The following is a 19565-nucleotide window of genomic DNA, read 5'->3' as shown; positions in this document are numbered from 1 at the left end:
GAAGGGGCCTTGTCCTCTCCTTTTCCCACATATCCCCTCCCATCCTTCCTGCCTGCCCTGCAGGTCCCACTTTTCACCTCAGCCTACCAGACCACAGCAGGCTCGATTGCCAGTAGCTTTGGCCTTACCTCCCATTTTGTGCCCCCTTCCCTTCCAACAGCTCTATGGACATGGCTCGCCTCCCCTCCCCAACCAAGGAAAAGCCACCTCCACCACCCCCTGGTGGGGGGAAAGACCTGTTCTATGTAAGCCGGCCGCCCCTGGCCCGTTCCTCGCCAGCATACTGCACGAGCAGCTCAGACATCACCGAGCCGGAGCAGAAGATGCTGAGTGTCAACAAGAGCGTCTCCATGCTGGATCTGCAGGGCGAGGGGCCCGGCGGCCGCCTCAACAGCAGCAGCGTGTCCAACCTGGCGGCGGTCGGGGACCTGCTGCACTCCAGCCAGGCCTCCCTGACAGCGGCCTTGGGGCTGCGGCCGGCACCGGCTGGACGCCTCTCCCAGGGCAGTGGCTCGTCCATCACGGCCGCTGGCATGCGCCTGAGCCAGATGGGTGTCACCACGGACGGTGTCCCTGCCCAGCAACTGCGCATCCCCCTCTCCTTCCAGAACCCTCTCTTCCACATGGCTGCTGATGGGCCAGGCCCCCCAGGGGGCCATGGAGGGGGTGCTGGCCATGGCCCACCCTCTTCCCATCACCACCATCACCACCATCACCACCACCGAGGTGGAGAGCCTCCAGGGGACACCTTTGCCCCATTCCATGGCTACAGCAAGAGTGAGGACCTCTCCTCAGGGGTCCCCAAGCCCCCCGCCGCTTCCATCCTTCACAGCCACAGCTACAGTGATGAGTTTGGACCCTCTGGTACTGACTTCACCCGTCGGCAGCTCTCACTCCAGGACAACCTGCAGCATATGCTGTCCCCTCCCCAGATCACCATTGGTCCCCAGAGGCCTGCCCCCTCAGGGCCTGGAGGTGGGAGCGGTGGAGGAGGCAGTGGCGGGGGTGGCGGGGGCCAGCCGCCTCCGTTGCAGAGGGGCAAGTCTCAGCAGTTGACAGTCAGCGCTGCCCAGAAACCCCGGCCATCCAGTGGGAATTTATTGCAGTCGCCGGAGCCAAGTTACGGCCCTGCCCGTCCACGGCAACAGAGTCTCAGCAAGGAGGGCAGCATTGGGGGCAGCGGGGGCAGTGGTGGCGGAGGGGGTGGGGGGCTCAAGCCCTCCATCACCAAGCAGGTAGGTAAGGGTGGGAGGAAGGGAGGGCGGGAAGAAGGAAATGGGTTGGGGAGGTGGGGGTAGAGTAGAGTTTGTGGTCTGAAGTTCCGATTTTCTCACCTCCCTTCATTCATTAAGCAAATACGTGTAGAGCGCCTGCTCTGTGCCATGTGCTGCTCTAGGCGCCGTGGATTTGGCAGTAAACAACAAACAGTAATCACTGTCCTCACGGATGGAGCTCCCGTTCAGAAGGGAGACATAACAAATACTTAAGTGCACAGCATTCCCAGGGTGATCAGAGCTAGAGCAGGGGACAGGATTGGGACTCATGTCTTGGCAGTGCTCTCGCTCTAAGTGCACCCTGCCCTCTCCCACCTTTCTCCTCTCTATTTGCTCCCACCTTGCCCTGTCCCAGCATTCTCAGACGCCATCCACACTGAACCCCACCATGCCAGCCTCCGAGCGGACGGTGGCCTGGGTCTCCAATATGCCTCACTTGTCGGCTGACATCGAGAGTGCCCACATCGAGCGGGAAGAGTACAAGCTCAAGGAATACTCTAAATCGATGGATGAGAGCCGGCTGGACAGGGTACGCCGGCCCGACCAGCCCTAAGCCCCTGTCCTTCCTTTTCCCACAGGGGAGGCCTCTTGTCATTGCTGAGGGCAACATCGAGTTAGGAAGTTACGATGGGAAGAAGAGACACAGACCTGATCCCGTCCCTTGGGAAGCCTTCAGTCTATTAGGGCAAACCACATACAATCAGTCCACTGAAAATCCAATTCTAGTTCTGTTTTGCGGGTGATACACATCATAGACTGGGGAAAAACACGTTCTATATTAGGCTTAGCTCCATGTCCTTCCCCAGGGAGAACAGAAACCCTGGCTCCTGTGACTGCTCAGGAAAAGGAAAGTTACTTTACTGGCAGTGTGAGCTGATAAATTGGCCGGGGGCAGAGGGGTTGCAGTTGTACTACAGGCGGTATTTGGTTTGCCTGGTCACTGCCGCATGGGCATAGGTGACAGGGCTGGTGTGGAAAGTGGTGCGTATCGGACCCTGTGTGGAAAGACCATCCAGACTCACCTCAGAGCGAAGGACAGCAGGAGCTCTGGGTGCACAGATAACAGAGTGCTCCTTGAGGAAGCCACTGCTCTAAGGACCCTGCAGGAGAGGGCAGCTGCAGAATTACAGTAAATGTAGCCAATGCATGGCTCCACCTTGGGGAGCAGAGAGAGATTTCTTGGGGGGAAGTGGTCTTTAAGCATAGGAAAATGTTGGGACTGATTTAGATGGACTTGGTCCAGAAAGTTCCATGAGAGAATTAAGCCCTAATGCCCTGAGTTAGCCATTGTGGGCAATGAAGTAACATCTCTGCTTTGCCTGTAGCATGGGGTTGGTTATGTGTGTGCCCTCTTCGGAGAACGAGAAGATAGTCTCACATCGTTTTTCTGTTTTACGGTTCAGATGAGGAATCTTTGTTGAAAAGGCTCTAGACTAGTACTGTCCAGTAGAAGTGTCTGCATGATGGGATGTTCTGTGAGCTCCCCTGTCCAATATGGTAGCCATTGGTCACATGTGGCTGGTACAACTGGGGAACTGAACTCTTAGTTCTACTGAAATTTTAAATAGCCACATGTAGCAAGCGGCTGCTGTATTGGACAGCAGACTCCAGACTTCAGAGCCAGTAGGGCAGATGAAATGACTTTTCTGAGCCTTCCAGCCCCAGAAGTCCAGGGTGATTCTCAACAGAGGTATTCGTAGATTCTGAGCCTGGACTCACCTGAAGCCCAGATCCCTGTCCCCAGGATGGAGCCTTTCCTCTCCCTAGCCAGTGGTCTCCATATGATTTGTGGCCTGGCTTGGGGCTGAGGAGGCACGTTAGCTTTAATTTCTGGGTACAGTCATTCAAGATGTGTCTGTGAGTCTATCTAGGTTCCTGTGTGGGTCTTCATGTGTCCAGGTTCACATGTGAGGACAGGTATATATATATATACCTCTCAGGGCGTGGGAGTCTGGACTTCCTCCATTTTGAGGGAGCCTCAGGTCCATGGAAGGGCCTTGGAACAGTGGGTGTGTATGTATGATCAACAGGCAGGGAAGGGGTGGGGGCAACCTTGGGAATGGCCCTCCCCCAGCAGTGGCTGTGCTTGGCAGGCAGGGATGGAGGCTGGGTGGTGGCGTCTGGGCAGGGTGGCCCTCACAGTGCGGGGTCATGTGCCCGGCGGGCAGGTGAAGGAGTACGAGGAGGAGATCCACTCCCTGAAGGAGCGGCTGCACATGTCCAACCGGAAGCTGGAAGAGTATGAGCGGAGGCTGCTGTCCCAGGAAGAACAGACCAGCAAGATCCTGATGCAGTATCAGGCCCGACTGGAGCAGAGTGAGAAGAGGCTAAGGCAGCAGCAGGTGGAGAAAGACTCACAGATCAAGAGCATCATTGGCAGGTGAGGGGTGGCCTGGGGAGGGCAGCAAGGGAGGGCCTGAGGTGGAGGAGAACTAGCGAGTGCCCCCTCCAGCCCCTGAGGAAAGCCCACCCCCTACTTCTAGGGCACCACCCACTCACCCATCACCAGAAGGGGAGAACCTCTTGCTTAGTGCATTAAATGTCCCTTTACGAAACCCTGACCTTTCCTCATAGAGGACCTTTTGAAGCCCTTGGAAAATGTGCCTGTTACTGGCCAACCATTATTGTGTGTCTGGGCCCGGCCTAGCTGGGATTCCCCATTGGTTCTTTTCAGCTCAGCCCCGGATGTTCACCCCACACCGAGGCAGGGATCCCTTCCTCTCCAGCTTTGGCAAGGTGTGCTGTTAGAAAAGGAATGCCCTTATCTTATAAAGCTGTGCACGTTCTCAGCGGGACTGCAGAGCCCTGGGCTCCAAAGGAGGGGACTCAGTTATCCTGAGAACTGGGCAGTACCCCGGGCCCCCCTCCAACTGGAGCCCGCTCTATTTTGATCCATTCTGAATGCATTTTTGAGTAAGATTAATTAAAAGGCTTGACTTGAAACTTTTTTTGTAAACCACTGCTCTAATGGGTATCCTTTATGAGAAATCACCTTGAGAATCTACCACCGGTGGAGATGCTGAGATAATAGTAATTGTAGAGACCCCTTGGGCGAGGGGCATCCCCGGGGCTGCACTGGAGATGGCCTAGGCTCCGTGGGGGTGGAATGGGGGACGTAGAAGCCAGGCCTCCAGCCGCACAGGATCTGAGAAGGCTCTGTCCTGAATGGGAGGCTGGAGGGCCAAGGTATGTGGGTGGTAGAGGTCTGCGAGGCTCAGAAAGCTGTCCTTAGCAGGTCATGTGAGGGTTCCTGACAGGAAGGTGAATAACGCATGGAGGAGGGATTCTGAGGGCAGGGGAGGATGCCCGAGGCTTTTCCCGAGATCTGTGGGGGTTCCCGGGGTCCGGAGTTCCAAGGGCAGGTTAGTGCCCGCCACTAACCCCACTGAAGCCCGTCCCTTCAGGCTGATGCTGGTGGAGGAGGAGCTGCGCCGGGACCACCCCACCATGGCTGAGCCGCTCCCCGAACCCAAGAAGAGGCTGCTCGACGCTCAGGTGGAAATTACAATGTCATTTATCTTCTCCGTGTCCCATCCCCATCCATCCCACTGTCCTTCGTGCACTCACTGCACCAGCCACCCCAGCCCCATTGCTGTCTGACTCTCCCATGGTCCTCCGTTTGTCCGCTGGCTGCTCCCAGCAGCCCTCAGTGACCCCATCTTCATCCCATCGTCTGTGCCTGTGTCACTCCTGGCAGTGTCAGCCCCACCCCCTGTGCCTTCCCACCCTGTCTTTCCTGATTCTGTCTGTGTCACAGGATTTCTCCACCCCACCCCACCCCGGTCCCACGGTTCCTGGAACCCTGGCCCCTTCTGTGCCTGCCCGTCAGTCAGGGAGTTCAGCTTCCCCTGAGCCCTTCTTGGCCACGAGGGCTAGAGGCTGCATTTTGCTAGAATAGAGCACAGGGCAGTATGAGTTCTCATTTCCCCAGGCTCTGGATGGTGCCCTGGGGACTTGGGGTCCCCATCATGTCTGTTCTCTTGGCTCCCCACTTTTCCTGACTCCTGGGCAGCCCCTGCATAGTCTTCCTGACTCTTCAGATCTTAAACCCTCCCACCCAATGAGCTCCCCTTTCCTTCAGTGTTTAAGTCCAGCTTCCTCTGGCCTCTGCCCCTCTGGTCCTCACACCTGACTAGCATCCTAGCTCCCTGCTGCCCCCCTCTCTTCTCACCAGCCAGCTGTTAGGACCTCCCTCCTGCATCCTCACCCTTGTTCTCCCCAAAGTCTGCTCTTTCCCCCCCACGCTCCTCCTTCTGCTCTGACCGCCAGGCTTCCCCACCACCAACACCAAGACTCCTGACCCCATGACCCCACTCTCTCCCCCTGCAGCTCCTCATCAGGTAATTCTCCTGGTTCCGCTTTGACCACGGGCGGAGGACACAGGGGGAGGTGACTCCGGACCACTGCAGGTTGGTCATGAAGCCCACTCCCCTCCGATTCTCCACAGCCTCTCCCCCATCACTGCTGCCCTCCACACCCCAGAACCTCCACAGGCCCTGCCCTCCTGACACCTCCCAGGGCACTGCCCAGAGAGTACTTCCTGCTGCCTCCCAGACGGTTCAGGGTACCGGCACCAGGCATCTACCCCGACAGCCCAGCACATTCCCGAGCACACGCCCTTCCTGCAAAACCCACCCCCAGCCTCCTCCTGACTCTCGGTCCTCTTCCTCTCCGGTGTATGTCTGTCACCCCCCATTTCACCAGAGCGTCCTTGGGGGTGGGGATGTTGGGGTTGGGGCTTGTTAAGGGGTGGTGGGTGATGATGGGTTGGGGGACCCTGGCTAGAGGGGCTGTGCTGACTGCAGCAGGTAGGTGGGGCTTTCATCTCCCTTCCCTAACCTTGGTTCTCTACCTCTCCTTCCTTCCACCTCTCACCTGCTTCTCTCTCTTCCTCCTCCTTACATCTGTGAGGTAGAAAGCATCTGGGGCTCCGATTTGGCCTCTTTGGGTGGGAATTAACCGAAGAGGGGCTAGTTAACTCAGGGAGGCTCTGGGGGGCCTGGAAAGAACGCTGTTCAGATATGAGGACAGTAGGCAGGGCGAGTGGAGCCAGGACAGGTGTTAGCATGTGGACTGGCCCATGTGGTGTGGGAGCTGGAAGGGGTGGGGCATCTTCCTAGATAAGATCATGGGCTCAGTAGCCAGGTTGACTCCCAAGCAGAGATGCCAGGAACAGCATGTTAAATAACCTCTATTCTTCCTGTCTGAGCTCACATCCCTGGGTTGCTAATGCCACTCACCCCCCACTCCCACCACCCAGTGGTCTTGCTGGACACACAGTCCTACCTAAAAAGCTAGTAAATGGAAACCAGTCAGCCACTGCCATCATTTCTGAAGTGCTTTATCTTCTGTGAGATTGAGCTGTAGTGGGCAGTGGCTCACACTGTAATTTTAACTCTCTGCCTGCCCAGCCTCTCTGTCAGAGTTGTTGGTGATCTGTAAACAGATGCTGAAAGGCACCAGGGAACCTCACCATTTAAAGGACTCCTGCAGTGAACTCTTTTGTAAAATGAATGATGGCACCCTAATTTATCTACTTTCTAAATTTGGGTGCTTGGGGGTGTAGGGGGCATGCCTGTGTGCTGTCACCAGCAGACAAGTAGAGGGAAGGGAATCTGAGGTTTCCTTCGTCTGCTCTCCCGCCATACTCAGGATCCCCTACGATAGGTGCTTTCCTCTCGCTTACTTGTGGGAACTTGGGAGACACTCAGCAAGCTAAGAAGGCAGGTTTGCTTTAGGCTGCGGTTTGGGGGACTTTCCAGAGGGGAGCTCTTTGATTTGGAAAGGAGAGCTGATCTGGGAGCCTCTGCTTGGGATGTTTTTGTATCCCTTAGAGAACCGTCAGACATAACTGGGTTGCTGGGCCTAAATGCCCTGTGGCCCAGGAAATAATTTGGAAACTTTTGCTAAAACCACTTTCAGGTGTTGGTCCCTCTGCAACTCAGCCATTAATTTAAGAATTAATTTTGTGCCTTTATTTTAAGCCAAGTGAGCAACCAGAAGTATAGTACAGATAGCTTTCTTTCCCAGCAGAGGAACAGAAGCCGGAGCCTGAGGGCAGGAGCCAGGAGTTGGTCCAGGAGCTGGGGCAGGGGGTGGGGTGGGGTGGGGGGGGGCCGGTGATACAATAGGACCAGGGGTGGGAGTAGGGTCTGGTACCCCTCACCCTTTAAGTGGGAGCCCAGGGAGAGGGATTGAAAGGAATGTGGGGGTGGAGAGGAATGAAGCGCTTTTGCTTCCTGGGGATGTAGAGATTGAGGCCTGCTGAGTCTGCAGAAGCTCCCAGTGGTTCCCCTTAGCGTGAGAGAGAGGCAGCCCTCCCACAGTATTTGTACCTTCCCACGTCACTGCCCTGAATCCCCTTCCTTTCCCCCCAGTACAGTTAAACCTCTCTAATTTGGAATGTTATATTTGAGAAGATGGCCACTCTGAATAAGTGACAAAACTGAATGACTGTCTATTTAATGAAATGCATGTCTTCAAAATATATACAGTAAGTAAACCTCACTGAATAAGGCTTTTCCACTCGAGGCCCTCAGGGAGCATGCGTTAATGAATAGATAGGACTGAAAAGTCTGTTTTCTGGTATAGGTTAAATATTCCTCCTACAGACACATTTCCATCATTAATTTGCTTAGCACACCCTTTCTTCATAGATAAAGGAAAACTCAAGCCCAGTTTTTGTTCAAATTATGAAAAAATTCCAAATCCATGGGGGTTTGGATTAATGAGGTTTTGCTGTACTGCCTCCCCTTTGTTCCCTCAACACAAAGTTCCCACCTCGGACTGGGGGTGGGCCGGGAGGGAGCTCCGAGAGGAGGAGGCTGGAGGCTGGGCTGGCAGGGGAAGATACAGGGTTAGGTGGCTGGGGGCAGGGAGGTTTCCTGGTGTGAACTGGTTTCCTGGTGTGACTCCCTGGGTTGAAGGCCCCTGTTAGGAGTCAGGGGTAAGATTCTCTTCTCCCTGAGCCCAGAAGATGTAACTTCTACTGCAGGTGAGAAACAAAATAGGAGGGAGGTTGGGGTTGTCCTGGGGGAAGGGGTGGGACCTGGCATCCAGAGCGGGCTGGCTAAGGGGGAGGCCGCTAGGAGAGGGCTGGCACCGAGGCCCCCTCGAAGCGTCTCAATAAGTCCGCGCTCTCCTCTTTGGTGTCTTGCAGGAGAGGCAGCTTCCCCCCTTGGGTCCAACAAACCCGCGTGTGACGCTGGCCCCACCTTGGAACGGCCTGGCCCCCCCAGCCCCGCCCCCCCCACCCCGGCTGCAGATCACCGAGAACGGCGAGTTCCGAAACACCGCGGACCACTAGCCACCCAGCATCACAGACCTTCTTCCTGACCATGCACCCCACCTGAACAGCACCAACCAACAGGACTGGACTTCGCCGAGGGACAGCGGGTTGCTCCCTGAAGGCCTCCTTGGGGGGCACCAGTCTCCCCCCTCACTGCACCATTTCCAGGAGGGAGAGTGGGCACCCTTAGCTGCCCCTTTTTCCTTCCTGTTGGGGTGCTGCCCCTGTAACCCACCAAGGACCCTTGCCCCAGGACACCACCTACCCCACACAGACCCCTTCACTCCGGGGTGCTATCCCCATCCTCTGCCTCATCGTTCCCCTGAGCACTGGGGGACAGACCCTAGCCCCCACCCGGGGGTGTGGCACCTCCAAACTTTCAACTTCAGGGTGATTTTTTAGCAGTAACCAGAGCTGACAATCTAACTCCCCTCCACCGCCCCATTTTGGCCTCCCCTGTCCCCCTTGTTATGGGGAGGGGACCCCAGGTGAGGGGGCCCTATTACCCCTTGATTTCTCAGGAGCGTCTGGGGGGGCTCAGCACGCACAAACTCCTTCTCCTCCTACCACTCTTAAATTTCCTCCCTCCCCACCCAGAACCCAGATGGGGTGGAGGGGCCACCGGGGCAGGGAGGGGGCGGCAAGGGGGGAAGGGGAGTTGTGTCCCCTTCTTCCCACACCTGATCTGCTCTTGGCTGGTCCCAGAGCGGGGTGAGGGGGCTTATGCCCCCCCCTCCCCCAGTATGTTGGGTGGGGTGGAATTGAGGTTAGGGTGAGGGGTTAGGGTTTAGGAGGGTGTGTATGTTGGGGAGGACAGACTAGCTGGTCTGCCCTACCCTGGTACACGCAGCCCCCTGCCCCCCCCTTCTTGGTCTCTACTCCCAGGGGGAGGAGGGAACTTACTCTAGGAAAAGCCATGTCTCTCTCCCCCAGGGTGGGGGGACCTGTGTTGGAGGAGGGGTGTTGGGGGGCCCCCTTCCATGACTCTGTCCCCCAGGGGGAGGTAGGACAGGGCTGGGCCACCCTTTCATCCTCCCCCCACCCCAATCTCCCTCCACCTCCCTCCTTCCCGCCAGCTCCACAATTTTTTCGGTGTTTCTCTGTACATAGCTCTCTGGCGGGATAGGGGAAGTAGGATGGATGGGGTTTGGGGTGGGTAGGTCATGGGAGGGGAGAAACCCCTCCTTGACACCCCCTCTTCCCTGACTGCTATCCCCTACCCAGCCTTGCCCCCTCATCCCTTCTTGCGTTTGGTATTGAGACTTCGCAGACTCCATCCTTCTTTCTTTTGTATGGACAGTTCCCCTTCAGTCCCCTTCCCCTATACACGTACACCCAGCCGGGGCCAAATTTATACTTATATAAAAGTTGTAAATATGTGAAATTTTATCCCTGTGCCCTTTCCTTGCTTTCCCAACTTCATACCCAACCCTGGACCCCCTTTCCTCCTCCTCTCTTCTTTGGCTGTTGTAATTATCTGGGGTTTGTACTGTACATATCCGGGGTGTGTGTGTGTGGGCTGGGGGCAACCCCTCTGTACAGAGCTTCCTGGCCCCCTCCCCCCCATGCTACCGTCCCCACCCACCACCCTAAGGGTAGGGAGATGCTCTTCCTACCTGTTTTATTTTGTTTTCTCGTTCTCCCTCCCCACCCAGCCCCACTCCCAGCCTTCTCCACCCCACCACTGTCCCTTTTTCTCCACTCCCAGCCCCATTTCCTTTTTTTCTGGAGTGTGTGGTGAAACAGAAAAATCATGTTTAATAAACGGAGATTGTTCTTTTATCACTATGCTTATTTTCCTAGGCTGGGGCCTCCAGGACCAGCACAGTGACCGGATCTGCTTTTTTGGGCGGGGGCTTCCAGCCTAGGAGACCGTACCCCTGCATGATACCATAGTATGCTCCTAGAATACCACTCTCACACCCAGTGAGATTTACTCTGTTTTAGAGCAGGGGTGTTAAAAAACAAAACTCGACTGAGTAAATTTAAAGATCTAATTGGCTTTATTCACTGATTCATGAATTGGGCAGCATCCCATCTAGCGAATAGGAAGGATCTGAGCCCAGCTACAGAAAAGGAAAGGTTTTTAAAGGTGGAAAGGGGTGGAAAACAATTAGCAAAGAACGCATTGTCGCAGGCAAGGTTGCCCTCCTAAGGGGCACAGAAGGGGTCCTCATTATAGAGCTGCAGGTAATTCCAGGTTGACTACCTAAAGCAGGGGTGTCCAAACTGCGGCCCGCGGGCCAACTACAGCCCGCAATCCATTGTTAATTGGCCCGCAGCAAATTCCAAAAATATATTTAGTTTATTTAAGTAAACCAGGTGAGGCAATGCGTACTTCACCTCGAGTGAGTGGCCCGGCTGTTTGTGTATTTTACCACATATGGCCCTTGGTGAAAAACGTTGAAAAAAGTTTGGACACCCCTGACCTAACGGTTACATTCAGGGGACAGGGTAAAACTGCAATTAGGTTAAGTATTGATTCTTAGTTTGTAGACATGGGCTTGGCACAAGTGACTCCATTTTGGACCTGCTGTCTGTTTTGTAACAGGGTTTTGCACTGGCCGAACACCCCGTCTAGCTCTCCCCTCACCTCTGCCCCACTTAACCCCAAGGAGTAAAGAAGCCAAGGAATCTGATAAAAGATTCCAAGTATATATCTACATACATCTTTTGGGGAAAAAAATTACCTAGAAATAAGGTTTAATTGCTGGTTGAAATGCTCCCGTGTGGAATGGAGGGAAGAACATGGTTCCTTGGCAAATTGGGTTTCAACGCCAGACGTACCATTTGCCAGCCTCGGTTTCCCCCCTGTGGGGACAGAGCCAGGACTGCAGTTTCCAGGCTCTCGGCCTCACGTGGAAAGGTGCTGGCTCAGGTAGTAAATGGCCATCAACTGTGATTGCATGGCCATCAGCTGTGGCTAGTTGGCTGTCAGCTGTTACCAGTGAGCAATAGGCCACTAATATAACTGCTGTGGCTACGCTAGCAGCAAATGGGGGCTAGCAAGAAGATGGGGCTGAGCTAGCAAGAGTGGATTGCAGTTAGTAAGTGAGGTTGGTTGGCAGAGAGAGAAGTGGACGGTGGGTTGCGTGTGACTCCCGCTACCTATGTCTCCAACCCAGCCGCCAGCGAGACCATAGTGGTGTGACTCCCCTACCTATGGCTCCGTGGGTGTTCCTTTTTGGCCTCACCATGTCCTGCGTTCTTATGTGGGGAGCGGGACCAGAGACCCCACATGCCACCCTACATGACACCCTCCTCCCCCCAAGAAAACAGGAGGGCAACACCTACCTCTCAGGGCAGGGGTAGGACACAGCGCGATGTGGCCAATGCCCAGCCCACACAGCAGGTGCCCACTTAATCTCGCCCTCTCAGCACTTGGCTGGGCACGGGCAGTACATTTTACCACCGAGGCGGCTTACTAGTCTCCGCTCCTACCACTCAATGTTTCCCAAGGCCCGACAGGTGGGCCTCCCGCAGCGGCAGCCTCCGTGAGACGAACATCGCTTCTCACCCGCGCAACCAATCAACACGAGGCCCGTGGGCCTCCGATTGGCTGTTCCTCGCCCGCCCTCCATATCCGGCGTCGGCGTCCGCCGGGAGGAGGTGGCTTCCGGTCCCGGCCGCGCGGTGGTTCTTTAGACGCTCTCCGGCCGCGGGGCGCGTGTACCGGCGGGGGCGTGGCGGCGAGAAGGACGAGGACGGCGCGGCCGGCGCTCGCGGTCTCCCGGAGCCGCGTCTTCCCGGGAGCCGGGCCCTGTGGGCACCGTAGGGGAAACGGAGCGGCGGCAGGAGCCGTCCCGGGCCGGCGGGGTCAGTCAGGCTCGTGGCTGAAGGTCCTCCTCATCTTGTTCCGCACGCGCTGGAAGTGAAACCCCTGGTTGGTGTTTGATTGTTTTTGTTTTGTTGGTGGGGATGTGCGCGGGACTGAGCTGCAGAAACCATCACTGAAAATGGGGGGTGGGGAGGCGGGTGGTATCTGAGGTGATATGGTCCCTTTATCCGATATGACCCCCGTCTCTTTCCTCCGCAGCTTTTATCTCGGTGGGGCCTTCCACGCCCCTCATCTGTTCTCGATTCTCTGCGACATCTCTCCTTCCTAGGAGGCCATGGATACCTCGACGCCTTTGCCTCCGGTCCCTCCGTCCCCGATCTGCAACCCAGCGCCACGGACCATCCAGATAGACTTCCCTCAACATAGCTCATTGCTGCTGGAAGCCCTGAACCGGCACAGGCTAGAGGGAAAGTTCTGTGATGTGTCGCTCCTGGTGCAGGGCCGGGAGCTTAGGGCTCACAAAGCAGTGCTGGCTGCTGCCTCTCCTTACTTCCATGACAAACTTCTTCTGGGGGACGCGCCACGTCTCACTCTGCCCAGCATCATTGAAGCTGATGCCTTCGAGGGGCTGCTCCAGCTCATTTATTCAGGGCGCCTCCGCCTGCCGCTGGATGCGCTCCCTGCCCACCTCCTTGTGGCCAGTGGCCTCCAGATGTGGCAAGTAGTAGATCAGTGCTCAGAGATCCTGAGAGAATTAGACACCTCAGGTGGTGGAATGTCAGCCCGTGGAGCGACCCCTTGTCACACACTTCTTTCCACCACGTCCTCTACGGGAGGTTGGTGCATTCACTCTTCCTCTTTCCAGACTCCAGTGCAGTCTTCTGCTTCTACCGAGAGCCCCTTTGGAGGGGAGGGGAGTGAACTGGGAGAGGTGCTACAGATTCAGGTTGAGGAAGAGGAGGAAGAGGAGGAGGAAGAAGATGATGAAGACCAGGGGTCAGCAACACTCTCTCAGACTCCTCAGCCTCCGAGAGTATCATGGATTCCCCGCACTCATGGATCCCACCCACTGCCCATGTCCGCCGTTCCCTGTAGGCTTCCGGAGGATGGGAGTGCACCAGCTGAACCTCCTGCCCCTCTAACCACAGTGCACCCCAAAATCTTCTACGTTAAGCAGGAACCTTTTGAGCCTAAGGAGGAGGTATCAGGAGGTGGGACTCAGTCTGGAGGAGTAAAGGAGGAGACCAAAGTGGTTCCTGGAGGGGACACTGAAGGGACTAGAGAGCTGGGGTTCTTGCTTCCCTCAGGAGCAGGGGCAGCATCTGGGGAAGGAGGTCCATCCTGGAAACCCGTGGATCTTCATGGGAATGAGATCCTGTCAGGGGGTGGGGGACCTGGGGGTGCAGGGCAGGCTGTGCATGGGCCTGTGAAGCTAGGCGGGGCACCCCCTGAAGATGGAAAACGCTTTGGTTGCTTGTGTGGGAAGCGGTTTGCAGTGAAGCCAAAGCGTGACCGGCACATCATGCTGACCTTCAGCCTTCGGCCCTTTGGCTGCGGCATCTGCAACAAGCGCTTCAAGCTGAAGCACCACCTGACAGAGCATATGAAGACCCACGCTGGAGCCCTGCATGCCTGTCCCCACTGTGGTCGTCGCTTCCGAGTCCATGCCTGTTTCCTTCGCCACCAGGACCTATGCAAGGGCCAGGGCTGTGCCACTGCTCACTGGACTTACAAGTGACCACTGAGGCCAGACAGTAACTTCCAGGACGAGAGCTGCTGCTGCTGCTGCTGCTTACCCTTCACTACCATGACACCCCAGTCCTGGCTCTTGTAATCGTGCCAACAGGAGAGATACCTTATGGACTCTTGTTCTTGGTTGTGGGCCTCAACCTGGCAGATTTGGAGACTCAGATTTTTCATCCCACTCCAGGTTTTGACTAATCACCCTTAGCAAAGTGGTTTACAGGCCATATGTAAATTGGTCACTTGCCCACAATAGACCTTTTCATACAGGAAACCAGATTGCACATTAGAAGTTTATCTGAAGAGAGAAAAGTTAGAACAAGAAGACAAAATGATATATGTTTCATTCAGTCTCCATGAGGAGTTAAGGGGCTGGTCTCCACCTAGGTGTATGTTTGATTCAGAGCTTTAGTAATTCAGAGACGAAGCTCTAAGTTTCCTTTCCCTCATCATAGCGGAAATGTGAACAAAATTCTTTTTTTTATTTTTTTTTAAACAGAACTTTATTCGGGAACAGTGTGTACTTCCAGGCCTTTTTTTCCAAGTCAAGTTGTTGTCCTTTCAGTCTTAGTTGTGGAAGGTGCAGCTCAGCTCCAGGTCCAGTTGCCGTTGCTAGTTGCAGGGGGCACAGCCCACCGTCCCTTGCGGGAGTCGAGGAATTGAACTGGCAGCCTTGTGGTTGGTAGGAGGTGCTCCAACCAACTGAGCCATCTGGGAGCTCAGCTGCAGCTCAGCTCAAGGTGCTGTGTCCAATTTTAGTTGCAGGGGCGGAGCCCATCATCCCTTGTAGGACTCAAGGAATTGAACTGGCAACCCTGTGGTTGAGAGCCCACTGGCCCATGTGGGAATTGAACCGGCAGCCTTCGGAGTTAGGAGCACGGAGCTGTAACCGCCTGAGCCACCGGGCCAGCCCCAGAATTCTGTTTATGTACTTTCCTTATGTCTTTCCAGAAGCCCCTCAGGGTGTAACTTGCTTTCTCACCAGTAGACACCTTCCCAACACCTTTATGTTTATGTTGTAGTTGAGCACTTTAATGTTGAGCATTCCATGTGTCACCCCTAGGAGCCCCTGTAATAGAGAGTATTCCCTCCACAGCCTGTGCCTCTTGTCTACCTTTGACCCCCCTGATCACTCATATATTGATCACGGTAACTGGCATGTGACCGATGAACTCAGGAGATGGCCACTGACCTAAAATGCTCTCAAGGTAGAACCACTGCTCTGAACAAGTGGCCTTGGTCAGAGGGACTCAGGGTGGAAACAGCGCCTGCTGCAGGCACAGTGGGACCACACCCTCCCTTTCTGTCCCCACCCACACAACTGCCTCTTGGTGGAGAGATACAAGGGCAGATTTTGGAGGGGACGAGTGTCGCAGGTTACTTAATTTCTTCAAATAAACTTTGCCCTGAGGTCTCGGCTGACAGTGGATGGGACTGAGTGATTTATATGGGGAAGAACGTGAGAACAGAATTGCAAAGACTTCGATGTGTTCCTTGTGCAGCTGGGTTATGTTGATGGGGGAAGAATGGGATGGTTTCACACTGGTGCAGAGAAAACTGTTCTGGATTTCAGTGGGCCAGATTCTAGGCCCGGACCTGCTGCTGTGAATAACCTCTGGTAAGTTACCTTATCCTTCAGAGTCTGAGCTGTTACTTTTTTTTGGTGGGGTGGTATGTACCTCCTAACTGGTTCACTGTCTTCTTTTTTAAAAGGGCTTGGTTCACGTGATCTTTACCTATAATATTCTCTGGCTTCGTGTATTACGTATAATGTTTGGTTTATTCTACAAACATTTAGTGCAAAGCACTGTGCTATACCCTGATTCATACTCTGCCCTCAAGGAATTCACAGCTACTATGGAATCTAGACAAATAATGATAGTGCAGTATGGCAAGTCCCTGTAGTGGGCAGGACAAGCCACTGCTGGTGCAAAGGAAGTCCAGCAGACCTAGTACAGCTCAGCAGAGGTTTCACAGAGGACTCCCATGTGCCAGAGTGTGGCAGTTGGTGTGGGAGGCTGAACTGAGGTGGAAATGGAGAGCATGAGTTGAAGTCCCAACTTCACTTCCAGGAGTGATAGCCTTCCCCAAAGCGTGTTCCTCAAAAGTTACTAGGTATGGCACCAAAAATGTGACATGGCTGAGAAGGTGAGATGTAGCTGAGATCTGTCAGCCTCTCTAAAGAGCCATGCCTTGGCACCATCCCCATGGTAAGGGCTGTGAACACATTGGGAAAGGTCAGGGAGCAAGGCTGCCAGTCTTCAATCTGCTGCAATCCCACCCCCGCCCGTCTTTTGGCACACAGTCTGTAGGTGGCTGTAGCCGGGGGCCAGGATCCTTTGGTTGCAAGCAACAGAACCTGGCTCTGACTAGACTTATCAAAACAGGGATCAGTGGAAGGATGTGGGGTCTCCTAGAATAAAAGGAAGGGATGAAGGACCAGCCTTTGGAAGGACAAGACCTCGGTCAGCTCTGGGGGTCCAGGGAGCAGGAACTCCTGGGGAATCTCTTCAGGTCATATGTTATGGGATGATGACCCAGTCATTATTTCTTGTGTCACTCAAGATAAAATTTCCCAGGTGAAAACTCAGTCGCAGGTCCACCCTCTGGCCAGAGCACCTTGATCATGTTCTATCAAGGCAACAAAGTGGGCATAGAATCCTCAAGGGGGAAATTGAAGTCCTGGGATGATTGAAGAGTGGGGAACGGATGCTGGCCAGACAACAGGAACACAGGCTCACCCCAGACAATCTCCACATGCTGCCCATCTTGGGATCCTTAAAGCCTCAGATACACCTGGTACTTAATAGTAGGTGTTCAAGATATATGTTGAACCTGCCCACCTTCCACCTCTGCTCTCTGAACTTAAGGCAGAATTGCTTCCTCCCACTCCTTAATCCCCGTAGCACTTTGTTATGACTCTGTAAAGCCAATTAAAACGTTCAAGTTTGATTTTAAAAGTTACTAGGTATTAGAAAACAAGTTCCGTGATGAAAGATTTTGATTTAAACAAACGTGTGTGTCCCTTTCCTCCTTGTAGTGGCAGAGATGTCCCTCCTGCAGTCCAAGGCTAGCCCCTACCCAGGACCTTTGTCCTTTTTCATTATCCCGTCTGCCCTGTTTCTTCGTGTAGTTCCTCATTTGCAGTTAATCATGCTCACGGGTTGTGAGATTAATATCTGTAAAATGCTTAGTGCCTTGCAGTCAGTAAACTCAATAAATGTTAGGTATTATGAGAACATTAGTCAGTTACCCACACCTTTACTGGGACCAGTTCTTTCAGGGATCAGGGAGGGATCACTTACGTAAAGAGAAAATATTTTCAGCTAAAAGGGAAATGAGGCACACAGCGCTCAGTAAGGGTTAGATGTTAACCCTTGTGTGGGGACAGAGCCAGGAGTGCAGGGTCCAGGCTCTCGGCCTCACATAGAAAGGTGCTGGCTCGGGTAGTAAGTGGCCATCAACTGATCAGATGGCCATCAGCTGTGGCTAGTTGGCCGTCAGCTGTCACCAGTGAGTCATTGGCCACTAATATAACTGCCATGGCTACGCTAGCAGCAAATGGGGGTTAGTAAGAAGATGGTGGCTGAGCCAGCAAGCGCGGGTTGCAGTTCGCATGGCGGATTGCAGCTAGCAAGTGAGGTTGGTTGTCAGAGAAGCAGACGGCAGGTTGCAGATCGTGTGGCTCCTGCTTCCTGTGTCTCCAACCCAGCCGCCAGCGAGTCTATAGTGGTATGACTCCCCTATCTATGGCTCCATGGGTGTTCCTTTTTGGCCTCACCATGTCCTGCGTTCTTATGTGGGGAGCAGGACCAGAGACCCCGCATGACACCCTGCATGACACCTTATTATTACCTTTCTCATAAATGCTAGAGTTCTAACTTTATGCACTCCTGGGTGATTTTTATCCACTCTTCTGAGTTAAACCACTTAATACTGATAACCCTTAATTTTGTATTTTCGATTTTCCTGACCTCCAGACCCACTTAGATTTCTTCTTTCCTTCCTTCAATAAGTGTCTGCTGTGGACTTGTACGTACCAGATAAAAAGAGCAGGAAGTATCACAAGGGCTTGGACCTATGAATATCGCTTTAAGAGACAGATGTTTAAACCGGCTATGTGGATACTTCATAGATACCTCAAGCTCAGCATGTCAAAATACTCTACCCCACCTACAGCCAGCTGTTCCTCTGCTCTTTCCAGGTTTAGTAATGGTTCCGCCATCCACCTAAATGCCCAAGACCAAAACCTAGAAGTGTTCCTGAACAGCTGTCCCACCTCCCATACCTGCCCTACCACTGGTGTTTCCTAAATATTTCAAATTGATGCATTCCTTCATTCTCACTACAGCTACTGCAACCTAACTGGTTGTCTTCTGTCTTGCTTCCCTCTGTTTTGCCATCTACACACTACAGCCAGAGTGATCCTTCTAAAGCAAAAAGTACTGTTTGACCAACTCTTAGCTTAACCCTTTTGTCTGCTTCCTCTTGCTCTCATGAGGTCCACCTGATCCGGTTCCGGTTATCAGTCTCTCAGTCTCGTTGCCCGTGGCTGTCTTCCCTAGGCCTCTGCTTTGTTCTGCTTATCATGCTTCTCTCTCCACCTAGAATAGTTATCTACCTAGAAATAGCCTTCCATCGGCTAATTCCTACTCTCTTTAGGTACCAGCTTAAACATTACTTCTTCTAGAAGTTTTCCTGATCGTTAAGACCTCTGCTATGTGTTCTTCTACTAGCTCTTATTTCCCGAGTCATGAGACTTCCTTGGAATTTCCTTTGTTCAATAAGTATTTGCCAGCTACCCACTATTACCCATTATATGGGGGCACTGTTTCAGGTGTGGTGGACATCGCTTGCCCTCATAAGATTACCTTCCAGGCTATAAAGGAAATAAACCTGGTAATAAGGCGGAGAGTAACAGAAAAGGAAGACATACGGTACACGTTGATCTAGTGTCCAGAAGAAAAGAAAGACCCAGACATGCAAAGCAGGGCAAGGAAGATGGTTCCAGTAAGGTGTTTAGCAGTTGCAAAGGTCAAGAAACAGAGGTTGGTATGTTTGACAAGGAGACTGGTGGGCCTGGAGAGGAATGAGATGTTGTTTTAGTCTGTGTAGGCTGTTCTAACAGAATCCCATGAATTTGGTGGCTTATAAACAACAGAAATGCATTTTCTCAGTTCTGGAGGCTGGGAGGTCCAAGACCAAGCGCCGGCAGATTCAGTTAGCGAGGACCTGTTTCCTGACTCATAGCCGGTCATCTCGCTATCTCCTCACATGGCACTAAGACAAAGGGAGCTCTTCGGGGTCAATTATATATAAAGGCACTGATCCCATTCATGAGGGCTCCACCTTTATGACCTCATCACTCCCAAAGGCCCCACTTCCTAATACCATCACATTGGAGGTTAGGATGTCAACATAGGAATTTGGGGTGGGGGGGGCACACATTCAGTCTGTTGCAGATGTGATTGAAGAGGTAGGC

At 53.7% G+C, this 19565-nt stretch overlaps 2 protein-coding genes across 21 annotated transcripts in view; both read left to right on the top strand.

The window, feature by feature from the left end:
* SYNGAP1 (synaptic Ras GTPase activating protein 1) overlaps positions 1-10344 on the top strand; it is a 30916-nt gene extending 20572 nt beyond the window's left edge. For 5 of the 19 annotated variants that reach the window (XM_088795831.1, XM_088795829.1, XM_088795836.1 and 2 more), the window contains 5 exons: positions 161-1235; positions 1630-1803; positions 3443-3654; positions 4679-4774; positions 8436-10344. In XM_088795831.1, coding sequence (XP_088651957.1) covers positions 161-1235; positions 1630-1803; positions 3443-3654; positions 4679-4774; positions 8436-8580 — 1702 coding nt within the window. In that variant the 3' untranslated portion in view covers positions 8581-10344. Of the gene's footprint in view, positions 1-160; positions 1236-1629; positions 1804-3442; positions 3655-4665; positions 4775-5603; positions 5684-7651; positions 7768-8433 lie in introns of those variants that run through there. The other 14 variants (XM_088795832.1, XM_088795830.1, XR_012496533.2 and 11 more) reach the window with 13 other exon arrangements.
* A 1549-nt stretch (positions 10345-11893) lies between these two features.
* On the top strand, positions 11894-17525 carry ZBTB9 (zinc finger and BTB domain containing 9). Of its 2 annotated transcripts, none has more exons than XM_074332803.2 (2): positions 11894-12445; positions 12669-17525. In XM_074332803.2, exon 2 carries the CDS (start codon positions 12675-12677, stop codon positions 14076-14078), a length of 1404 nt encoding a protein of 467 aa, XP_074188904.2. In that variant the 5' UTR covers positions 11894-12445; positions 12669-12674; the 3' UTR covers positions 14079-17525. The 2 variants fall into 2 exon arrangements, with proteins under 2 accessions (XP_074188904.2, XP_019594353.2); XM_019738794.3 differs by having other exon boundaries at positions 11896-12445; positions 12599-17525.
* Positions 17526-19565: the final 2040 nt, after the last annotated feature.

This window comes from Rhinolophus sinicus, chromosome 2, assembly GCF_057876585.1.
Source record: "Rhinolophus sinicus isolate RSI-liver-muscle chromosome 2, RSI-T2T, whole genome shotgun sequence".
In the NCBI taxonomy this organism is placed as follows: Eukaryota; Metazoa; Chordata; class Mammalia; order Chiroptera; family Rhinolophidae; genus Rhinolophus; species Rhinolophus sinicus.
The sequence above is the reverse complement of the archived record's forward strand: the minus strand, read 5'-3'. Positions and strand labels throughout refer to the sequence as shown.

Excerpts from the sequence above, each read along its gene's own strand:
- ZBTB9 (XM_074332803.2), top strand. The coding sequence starts at position 12,675 with ATGGATACCTCGACGCCTTTGCCTCCGGTCCCTCCGTCCCCGATCTGC.